We start from the raw sequence: 12500 nt of genomic DNA, 5'->3' as shown, positions 1-12500 counted from the left end.
TACGTAGAGAAGCAAGTGTTTAATTGTGATGAAACCGGGCTGTTTTGGAAGAAGATGCCCAGTCGAACGTACATCACCGCCGAAGAGAAGAAATTGCCTGGGCATAAGCCAATGAAGGATTGGTTGACTCTTGCCCATGTGCCAACGCTAGCGGGGACTTTAAAGTCATGCCCTTACTGTTTTACCATTCTGAGAACCCTAGGGCTTTTAAGGCACACAACGTGGATAAGGACCAGCTTCATGTTTTCTGGCGATCCAACTCGAAGGCCTGGGTCACTAGGCAGTTCTTTGTGCACTGGGTTAACCAAGTTTTTGGCCCTTCAGTGAAGAAGTATCTTCATGAGCAGAAATTGCCTTTAAAGTGCCTGCTATGTCTTGACAATGCACCCGCTCACCCCCCCGGACTTGAAGATGATATCTTCGATGAATTTAAGTTCATAAAGGTGCTGTATCTTCCACTGAATACCACCTCTATCCTCCAGCCCATGGACCAGCAAGTCATCTCGAATTTCAAGAAGCTCTACACCAAGCACCTATTCAAGCAGTGCTTTAATGTCACGCAAAGCACAAACTTAACTTTGTGTGAATTTTGAAAAAGCCACTTCAACATCGTGCACTGCTTGAAGATCATAGATCAGGCTTGGGTGGATTAACTCGACGAACCCTCAATTCTGCCTGGAAGAAGCTGTGGCCTGATGCAGTTTCTCCCCGAGATTTCGAAGGTGTTGACCCTGAACCTGATCCCGTGGTGGGTGCAGCGGAAGACGTAGAGGAAATCGTCTCCCTTGGCAAGTCCATGTGTCTGGAGGTCGACGTAAATGACATCACGGAACTCGTCGCCGAACATCACGACGAACTTACCACAGAGGAGCTCAAGGAACTCCATGCTATGTCTGAGCACATGAGTGATGACGAGGAAGGGATCGAGGAGGTAGAACATGTGTTAGGTTCGGCGCAAATAAAAGAGGTGTTAGGAAAATATCAAGACGTGGTCGACTTCATTGACAAATACCACCCAAAAAAATTGCAGGCTTGTCGTGTAGTTGCGCAGTTCGATGATGTTTGCCTAACTCACTTTCAAAACATTCTGAAAAGCCGTACCAAGCAACTATCTATCGATAGCTTCTTTAAAAAAACTACAAAGTGAACTCGTGATGAAGAGGATGGAAGTGGTTCAAAGAAAACGGCAAAGAGTGAAGCGAAAGAAATTCAATCAATTTTAAGTGTAGAGAGTGAAAGTGATTAAAATTAATCATCAAAAAGAAAAAAAGAAAATGTAAAAAAAAAATAAAATATAAAAATAAAAAAAATGAATAAGCTAAGTTATGTTAAAGTTCACTTAGTGTAAGTTAGAATAAGTTACGGTAGTGTACGTTTATCGTAGTTAACCTCTCTACCCCCTCGCCGCCCGTCCGTCTCCTCTCTGCGTAAGCAAGACCAACAACACCTGCGCTGGAGTTTCTAAGGTAAAGTGACGCTAAAAACCCGTTTCTTATTTATAATTTTTTGCTAATTCTTCTTATTTACATGTCTATTATCTAATTCAGTGTGCATTATTCTCTTGGGTAATTATGTGTAGTAATTTATTAAGGAGTTATCATAGGTTTTTGGGCTCAACCACGGATTAATCCTATTTCAATGTATTCTTATGGGAAAATTCGTTTCGACATCCGAACATTTTCTACATCCGAAGTCGGTTGTGGAACGGATTAAATTCGTATGTAGAGGTACCACTGTATATAAATATATATATATATATATATATATATATATATATATATACATATGTGTGTGTGTGTATGTGAATATATATATATATATATATATATATATATAATATATATATATATATATATATATATATATATATATATATATATATATATATATATATAGAGAGAGAGAGAGAGAGAGAGAGAGAGAGAGAGAGAGAGAGAGAGAGAGAGAGAGAGAGAGAAACATTCGCTTTTTATTATATAGGGGAGATTTTTCAAGCTAAATCTCCTTTAGAATTCAGATTATATGAAGTAATTACTAGGGTTTGCAGGTGACATGAAATTATAAATGCATGTTGAATGTCACTCAAGTTACTAGATAATATCAAAATTAGAATATATTTTCTCTCTGTTGTATACTGTGGAGTTAACCCTCCTCTTTAGACAGTTTTGTTCTCGACTTAGACCAAGGCTGTCAAATTTTTCATCAGTTCACGTTTGGAGACCGTGAAATTTGAATTGATACATTCAAAATCCTGTGTTATTTACTGTAGGTAATAGGCTGGTCAGGGCAACAGCCACCCGTTGAGATACTACCACTAGAGTGTTATGGGGTCTTTTGACTGGCCAGACAGTACTACATTGGATCCTTCTCTCTTGTTATGGGTAATTTTCTCTTTGCCTACACACACACACACACACACACACCATCGAATAGTCTGGCCTATACTTTACATATTCTCCTCTGTCCTCATTCACCTGACAACACTGAGATTACCAAACAATTCTTCTTTACCCAAGGGGTTACTGAACTGTAATTGTTCAGTGGCCACTTTCTTGGTAAGGGTAGAAGAGACTCTTTAGCTATGATAAGCAGCTCTTCTAGGAGAAGGACACTACAAAATCAAACCATTGTTTTGTAGTCTTGGGTAGTGCCATAACCTTTGTACCATGGTCTTCCACTGTCTTGGGTTAGAGTTCTCTTGCTTGAGGGTACACTTGGGCACACACTTTTATCTTATTTCTCTTAATCTTGTTTTGTTAAAGCTTTTATAGTTTATATAGGAGATATATTTTAATGTTACTCTTCTAAAAATATTTTGTTTCCTTGTTCCGTTTCCTCATTGAGCTATTTTCCTTGTTGGAGCCCTTGGGCTTATATCATCCTGCTTTTCCAATTGGGGTTGTAGCTTACCAAGTAATAATAATAATAATAATAATAATAATAATAATAATAATAATAATAATAATATTGGTCTAGTCATGAACATTTAAATGTATATACGAAAAAATCTTTACCGATAAGATGAGGAAAAATCTAGTTACCAAAGATTAAAAAAAAAATAAACTCTTCAATGTTTTGGCGGGACATAAATCTAATCTAAAATACTCTTGACTATTTATTTTCCTATGAATTGCGCAAAAGGACGATAATCAACTCGATCTGGTGTGGGAACGAAAATAAGTGAAAAAATTTTTCTTATTTCTTGTGTCACAACTTTTCCAATTTTTGTGACCTTACTTATTCTAATTTCAAATTCAAATTCAAGATAATTCTTTTTCGTTCTCTGCAGATTTGTTTTAGGGAGTAGATGAGTGAAGGTAAATTGTGTTTTTGAGTTTGTTGACGCCGTAATTCTTAAAAGGAAAATTAATATGTAAATAGGATGTCTTGTCTTTGTTTTCATTTGTTTTTCTTATTTTTTACAAGTTTTCATAAATGAAAAAAAAAGATTTGAAGTTTAAATTAAAATATACCTGTAATTATTTATTTTTGTTTAAATACTTTATTCTAATTTAATATTTCGTCACAGTGGATTTTTGCAGTTTTTCCTTTTGAAAAATAAGTCTTTCTCCTCAAAGAAGACTAGCTCTAGTGTTGCACAGTATTTTTTTTTTTAACATTGATAAAGAATTCGATAATTTTTTTTATTTTCTAATAGAAGAGAATTACCCCAATTTTAAATCTTGGTGTTGTATTATGAGAAAGATATATGATAACGAGTAAGTGTCTGCCTATAAACAGACGCGCGTGGAAGGACATGTCTGAGGGAGATTGTCTTGCAGTGGACTAGTTACGGCTGATGATTTTGAGGATATATTTTTTTTGGGTTACGCGCATCTCTCCCCATCACTTGGCATGAGGGAGAGGAATAGTCATACACTGATGAGAGGAGGGATGTGTGTGCTCATATCTTTATGAATATTTAACCCTATTTTATGACGGGTCGCGTACAATAGTATTTTAATAAAATTGGAATATCTATGGATACCAAATACGGGAATAGGGTAATTTCTGAAGTCAATAGATAATACCAAAGCTTATAAGTTTAATTATTTTTTTTTCTATAAATACACATTGGAGTAAAAAACCTACCATTTACGCAGAAGGTTTGTGTATCACCAAGATCAGCAAAGCTGTAATAGACAGGGCCACCCATACTAGGTTGGTTTGCTGTGAATAATAGGATGAAAATCCCCCATCATCTCCAATCCTCACTCGCCAGGGTGGTAATGAAAGGTGGCCAAACCCCTGACATGAATGACATGTCCCAGGTCTTTGTCCTGCCGATGACTAGATATGGCTGCATTTGCTGTGTATTAATGATTGAATCTTTTAATGACAGGAAATTAACTGATTAGATGATAAAATGGACTTAGATAAAGATCGGGCTTCATTCCAATGTGACGAATTTTAGGTTCCTTATTTTAAGTGAGGTACTTCAAGTTGTTCTTGAAAATGACCATTATCGTTATGAATATCATTATTAATATTGTTATTGTTTATATTATCCTCATTATTATTGTTATTGTTGTTATTAGGTTTATGCATGAAACTCGCTTAATTTCCAATAACTGAATTACCGTTAAGCTATTAAGAAATGAGATCCAACAGAAGAACAGATATTTTCTCAAGTCTTAAGGGAAATACTAAAGTATAAATCTAGTGATGGAAATGTCAACAAAGGTTTGAAATCCTTCTTATATTATCCAGAAAACTGAAAATGCAACTTCATATCTATTTGCAATTATGCGTGAAATTATACGTTTTTTTTTTGTGTGCCAAATTTAACTATTCCATTAAGCCGGAGTCGAATAATAATATCATTATTTTCGGTTTTTATTTAAGGCAACATTAGACTCACAAATTTTCGAAGGAAATCATTCTCTTTTGTTATTGCAAATTAGATTTTAGAAATTGTACAGAACATATATATTTTTTTTTTTGGTTATTCCTGTGAGTTTTATAGGTAAATTAGATATTCGCTATTTTTATTAGTGTGAGGAAAATCTCTCTCTCTCTCTCTCTCTCTCTCTCTCTCTCTCTCTCTCTCTCTCTCTCTCTCTCTACTGAGTGGTAAAAATTCATTTTATATGAGCTGGAATTAAGATAGTCTGATATGAATCGAGTTGGAAGAATTGGAGAGATTTAACTACAATTCGACGAGTCAAGAATTGCTATTGGTTGATAGTTAACGGAAGTATGCAGGCGCTCTACTGATTACAAAGGTTGTTATTGCATAATGCACATTCCCTTTGTAAATGCAATGATAATGAGGAAATGGTTTGAAATACAAAAAAATACTGCTCTAGAATAGTTTAAAATTGCATCAGCTTCCAGGGAACATACAGCGGCCCTCGGAACCTCAACTGCTTTGGTTAGGTTTTCGGCCCCCCCCCCCCACCCCCTTTGAACTAGCTGGATCCGAGCTTGATTAAAAACAAATTTGAATTTCAAAATTTCGTATCCCTGCCTGGGGAAAAATGCCACCGACTCAAGTGATCGAAGAAAAGGATTGTTATACTTAAAACTATAAATACCTGGATGTTTTAGACACTTATTTTGTTATACACACTGTATCTGCAAGAGAGCTTCAACATCCGAACAAATAATAACGAAAGGTATTTAGAATAAACAACAATGCTAAGATAAAAGCAGTAATCACACTGAAAAGAAGTATGATCTCTAATGAAGAATCAGGACAGTGACAATAAGGAAACAAAAAAATCCGATAAAATCATTAAAAAAATTATCGAGATAATCCAAAAATAACACATCCATCAAAAATAAATATATGAATAGATAAATAAATAAAAAGCGGTAAATGTGGGTTGTTTCTACCTACCGAAAACAATGGGCTAAAAAGGGGTTTCCGAAAAGAGCGCACACTGGAGAGAACCAAACCGAAAACAAAACACTCCAGGAAAGCGTAAACAAGATTCGTTGGTTTTTTTGCTTCGTTCTTTTCTCGTTAACAGATTCTGACTATAAATCATTCTTAAAGCTTTTTTTTATTAGCTGTAAATATAATGATTTTTTTTTTTTTAGGATATCTGTTTTTACTTGTTTCTTATCTGATGATATGTAGGAATTTTTTATTCCATGTAAAATATACGAACGGTTCTCCGAGAATAATATAAAGTAGATAACCACCACAGAGAGAGAGAGAGAGAGAGAGAGAGAGAGAGAGAGAGAGAGAGAGAGAGAGAGAAAGAGAAAGAGAAAGAGAAAGAGAAAGAGAGAGAGAGTCTGGTTTGGAATTTGGAACCTAAAAGTTTGAGATCTTAATGTCAGTTTGGTTTTTTAAAAGATTTTTTCGAGATCCATTATTATTATTATTATTATTATTATTATTATTATTATTATTATTATTATTATTATTTTAGTTATTATTATTATTATTATCATTATTATTATAATTATTGTAATTATACATACATATATATACATATACATATTTATATATATATATATATATATATATATATATATATATATATATATATATATATATATATATATATGTATATATACATATATAATATATATATATATATATATATATATATATATATATATATATATATATATATATATATATATATGCATGCGACAGCTAATAGGATAATTAACCTTTTAAAGCAATTACGGAAGACTATCAAAAGAGATCCTGTAAATATATGAATATTACCATATATTCGATAGAAAAATTAATTTCACATTATTATTATTTAATTATATTGGATTAAAAATGATAATGATAATTATTATTATTATTATTATTATTATTATTATTATTATTATTATTATTATTATTCTTTGTATACATCTTTTCCCACTTTGATGCCGGCAAAGAATAACAATAATAATAATAATAATAATAATAATAATAATAATAATAACAATAATAATAATAATAATAATAATAATTATAATTTTTAATCCAATATAATTAAATAGTAATAATGTGAAATTAATTTTTTTATCGTATATATGGTAATATTCATATATTTACAGGATCTCTTTTGATAGTCTTCTGCAATTGCTTTAAAAGGTTAATTATCCTATTAAGCCTGCCTGACATTTGCGCGCATTTTTGCCACGCACTGGCACGCATTGATGCGCGCCAGTCTTTTTCCCGCACTGTTCACGACCAGTTCACTCCAGTTCGCGCATCGTTCACGCGACGTTCACGCGATGCCACGAATTGGCACGCGTAGTTCACGAGAAGTTCACGACACGTTCACGCGAGTTCACTCATCATTCCGCATCGTTTCCGCATCGTTCACGCCAGTTCACGAATTGGCCACTCCATATAAAAACGGGGCTTCTCCAACCTGAGGACATTCTTGGATTGGCTTCGGAAGAGACAACAATGCTTTCTGTCAGAGACACCATTGTATTGAGGAGAAGAAACGTATCTTTTTCGTTTGTATTTTTTGTTGCCCTTTATTTTTGTTTCAATAAGAAAGCATTTGATTTACATATAAATAGCAGACATAAAATATGTACAAGTATTAAGAAAGCATTTTATTTTAACATTAAAAGCAGCAAACATGAAAAGTTTTTAGGCTGTTGATTTTAAGGTAATAGAGAAAAAAGTGTGTTGAAATAAGAAATTTTATTTTTACATTAAAACAGCAATTAGAAAAAATTTGTTTTGCTCTTCATTTTAAGGTAATAAAGAAGAATAAGTATGTTGATGAAATAAAACATCATTTTATTTTTACATTCAAACAGCAAACTTAAAAATTTCTTGGGTTTATTTTTCAGTTAATTTTTATTTAAAACAAAAGTTTTGGGTCTTGATTGGTAATAGAGGAAAATAAGTGTGTGCATGAAATAAGACATCATTTTATTTTTACATTCAAACAGCAAATATAAACAATTATTAGGTTTATATTTTTCTTTCCTTTTCATTAATTTTTTCGTTTCCTTTTTGTTTCTCTTCATTATAAAGTTATAGAAATAGTTTGAAATAAGACATCATTTTATTTTTACATTCAAACAGCCAATATAAAAATTTATTAGGTTTATTTTTCTTTCCTTTTCATTAATTTTTTCGTTTCCTTTTTGTTTCTCTTCATTATAAAGTTATAAAAATAGTTTGAAATAAGATATAATTTTTTTTTCACATTAAAACAGCATATATAAAAATTTATTAGGTTTATTTTTCTTTCCTTTTCATTAATTTTTTCGTTTCCTTTTTGTTTCTCTTCATTATAAAGTTATAGAAATAGTTTGAAATAAGATATCATTTTTTTTTCACATTAAAACAGCAAATATAAAAATTTATTAGGTTTATTTTTCTTTCCTTTTCATTAATTTTTTCGTTTCCTTTTTGTTTCTCTTCATTATAAAGTTATAGAAATAGTTTGAAATAAGATATCATTTTTTTTTCACATTAAAACAGCAAATATAAAAATTTATTAGGTTTATTTTTCTTTCTTTTCATTAATTTTTTCGTTTCCTTTTTGTTTCTCTTCATTATAAAGTTCACCACACTTCCCACATCGTTCACTCCAGTTCACGACAGTTCCCGCACTGTTCACTCCAGTTCACTCCAGTTGGCGCATCGTTCACGACTATTTCACGGCCATTTAGTGCATGCCAATGTGTGCCACAAACTTTAAACATTTCAAAGTTCTGGGCGCGCATGGCACGCATTGGTACGCTCTGGCACGCGAGTTCCCGCACTGTTCACGACATTTTCACGGCTCGTTCACGCGAGTTCGCGCATCAATGCGTGCCAGTGCGTGCCACGAATGCGTGCAAGTGTCAGGTACCCTTTAGGTGTCGCATGCATATATATATATATATATATATATATATATATATATATATATATATATATATATATATATATATATATTTATATGTATATATACATATATATATATATATTTATATTTATATGTATACATACATATATATATATATATATATATATATTTATATTTATATGTATATATACATATATATATATATATATATATATATATATATATATGTATATATATGTATATGTTTATATATAAATATATATATATATATACATATATGTGTGTGTGTGTGCGCGTGTTTATATGCAAATATTTCATAGATATGTGTGTGCGTACCTGTACTATTACAACGAAAGTCATAAATTTTCTATTTGTAGCTAAAGAAATTAGCCACGAATTGAAAAATGAAGACTTTCGTAGTATTAGTACAGGTACGCACACATATATCTATGAAATATATGCATGCAAACACACGCATACACACACAAATATATATATATATATATATATATATATATATATATATATATATATATATATATATATATATATATATACATAAATATATATATATATATATATATATATATATATATATATATATATATATATATATATATACATATATATTATTATTATTATTATTATTATTATTATTATTATTATTATTATTATTATTTCTTAAGTTAACACCGTCATCCGTCTGGAGAGGAGGGAAAAATTTCCCGGAGACCTGTTGAGTCGGTAACTCCAAAAATGTCTCCAGGAGACTGAAAAGTCTTCAGAATCCTTTTAAGGCTCTCTTTCATTTTTTCAAACAAATGCTGATACGAACCTCTGGATAGGTATGGATAGTTATGGCTACTACATTCGGTGTGTGAATATTGTCGGACAATTTGTTAGAGGAAAATACAACTTGTCTCAAAATGCAGCTTCAGTTATTCAAGAACGGAACGCAGCATGCGAGGATATGGCGTTACATCTTCAGAGACAGCTGCGAACTCTCCTCCAGGAGTCCTTGTTCTTCAAATGGTTTTCGTGGCTTCTCCCAGAGCCACCGCGTTTTGGAGACTGTCATGCAGTCGCCTCTCAGGAAGGCTTCCTCGGTGGGTGGCTGCAGTACTGAACTTGGATTGCGGCAAATGGAGGCAGAAGCTTTGAGATTCAACGACCAGTTGAAATGAAGATGGCTCGTTGGCAAACTTCTCCCCGAATTCGACATCGGAGCGAGGGAGGAAATCCTTTCTCATGGTAACATGCCCATTTACATCGGTTTGGCTGCTGTTGGCGCTATATTCGGTGGAATAATATTTGCTATGAGAAGGAGGGCTAAAGAAGGACAACTAAATGAATTGAGAAGAGTAATAGAAGAAATGCGAACAGAGAAAGAGACGCAAGAAAACTCAAAGCTCAGAAAGAGACTGAGTATCAAAAGCTGAAAATTGGCTGCGCTGAAAAAGATCTTCAGATGAAGGAACAGAGAAGAAACAGGAAATTCTAAACATGGAAATGGAGGAAATGGAAGAAATCAAGAAAATTCATGAGAAAATAGAAAAACTGCAAAACGACTACTTCCAAAAAGATCTTCAGATTAAGGAACAGGAGCAGAAACAGGAAATTCTTAAAACGGAAATGGAGGAAATGGAAGAATTTAAGAAAATCCTTAATGAGAAAATAGAAAAACTGGAAAAGGACTTCGCCGGAAAAGACCTACAGATGAAGGAACAGGAGAAGAAACAGGAAATTCTTAATACGAAAGTGAAAAAGCAAATAATCAAGGAAATTAGGAAAATCCATAATGAGAAAATAGAAAAACTGGAAAATGACTGCGTCCAAAAAGATCTTAAGATGAAGGAACAAAAAAATATATTGGAAATTCTAAAAACTGAAAATGCTCTTCTGCATCTCCTTCAAGCTGAAGCGAACGCAGCCTCCTGAAACCCTCTTGACACGGATATCATATTGGACTGTTGCCAAGCCATCGAGAAAGGTCTTCAAGGTTGCAGAGCCTACATGCTACGAGGGAAGCACCTTCTCAAACTTGGCCTTTTCGACGCTGCCATGAATGACTTCGAAGCAGCGAGAACGGTAAAGGAATCTGAGGAATGTTTGAAATTCATAGAAGATGCTAAGGTGCTAAAGAAGAAATGGGAAAGCCAAAGCCTTTATGAGGGTTTGGGTGTGGGTCAGACAGCCACGAGGGAGAAATTTTAAAAGCCTTCAAATGCTTGGCCATGAAGTTTCATCCGGACAGACACGGGGACAAACCCAGATTCATAGAGGAGGCATTCGAGTAGAAGTTTAAAAAATTGGTTGATACTAAAACTGTTTTGACGGATGAACAAATCAGAAAGGAATACGATGCACAGCTTCAACCACCACGCTCAAGGCAACAGTCAGGACAGAGGGACCAACGCTCTCGAAGGCAAAAGGGAACAGTGTTCAACGATATGTTCGACGCGTTGAACAAATTTTTCGCATGTAAATAAATCTTTCCTGAATTAAAAAAGACAAAGAATCTCAAAAAAATATAAAAACAAAAAAATCCCGGGAAAAAAAAATTTAAAAACATAAAAGCCCCCCAAATATTGTAAAATCATTAAAAATGTGGAAAAAAAACTATGAAATAAAAAAAATATAAAAAATGCATGTGGAAAATATTCTTAGAATAACTATCTGTAGAGTTTTGAGGAAAGTATTAGTTTTAGTTTACATTTGTAAGTAAACAAGTTTTTATGTATGTATATATATATATATATATATATATATATATATATATATATATATATATATATATATATATATATATGCATGTATATATATATACATGCAAAAAATCAAAAAGATGTAGAGAAATTTCAGATGTGAAAAGAATCGTATGTACCTTTAAACAATATATCTTATGCAAATGCTTGTTAATTCTGGAATAAAAGGGACAATGATTTTTTCGAGAACCTTATCATATTTAAAGCAACCATAATAGCTGGTAAGAGAGAGATTTAGGTTGTCTAAAGTTCGAAGTTCGTTTTTTGAGCCCGAATCCAGGAAGGATATTGCCATCAAAGAATCAAAAGACTTGTGAAATACGCAGATATTCATTAAATCTGTCGTCGTACAAACGAGACTGGAAACATTAATTTTAAAATTAACGTATTTTCCGTTCTCTGTTTATTATAATCGTGAATCCAGACTCTTGTATAATCTATTGTTCAGTTTAAAATAAAGATTTTCAATGGGAAGTAATTTCCTACTAAACACCACCGTCATGTTTGTGAGAAAGGCTATCTTTGACTGCTGGGAGTTAGGAGGCAACAGAGGTGTGGCGGTTCCGATGTGGTCACCCAACATTTTGTCGCTAGCCTGCCGCCCATGTCATGCTGCTACCGCGATGCTCATCACGCTTGGTGTGGCCGAGCCCTTAGAGCTTACAATAAATTCTGGTTTGGTCACCCAGAGATCTCCTAGAATTGGTTTTCTAATTGCATATTTGGTTACGCTGTATGCGCTCTATCAATCCATTTCATCTAGCAAGTGTACAAACTGTTTTTCTGGACATTAAGGTATGATCAGTGGTCGACCGACATCTACTCACCAACCAGTCCCTGCTCAGCAGCAGGCTTCGTTCGACGCCTTGTTTCCGTAATCTTACAGGTGTTTCGTCTCTTCTATTTACTAGTGAAATTTATTTTTGAGTAGTTAATGTGTTTTAAAGTAGCTGTA

General features: G+C 33.1%; 1 protein-coding gene across 1 annotated transcript; it reads left to right on the top strand.

The window, feature by feature from the left end:
- The first annotated feature begins 10283 nt into the window (after positions 1-10283).
- Positions 10284-10718, top strand: LOC137626179 (uncharacterized). Its single transcript, XM_068357256.1, has one exon. The coding sequence runs from the start codon at positions 10284-10286 to the stop codon at positions 10716-10718; it is 435 nt and encodes a 144-aa protein (XP_068213357.1).
- The last annotated feature ends 1782 nt before the right edge of the window (positions 10719-12500 follow it).

Source organism: Palaemon carinicauda, chromosome 33 (genome assembly GCF_036898095.1).
Source record: "Palaemon carinicauda isolate YSFRI2023 chromosome 33, ASM3689809v2, whole genome shotgun sequence".
Classification (NCBI taxonomy): domain Eukaryota; kingdom Metazoa; phylum Arthropoda; class Malacostraca; order Decapoda; family Palaemonidae; genus Palaemon; species Palaemon carinicauda.
Note: the sequence above shows the minus strand (reverse complement) of the source record. Positions and strands in the feature narration are given on the sequence as shown.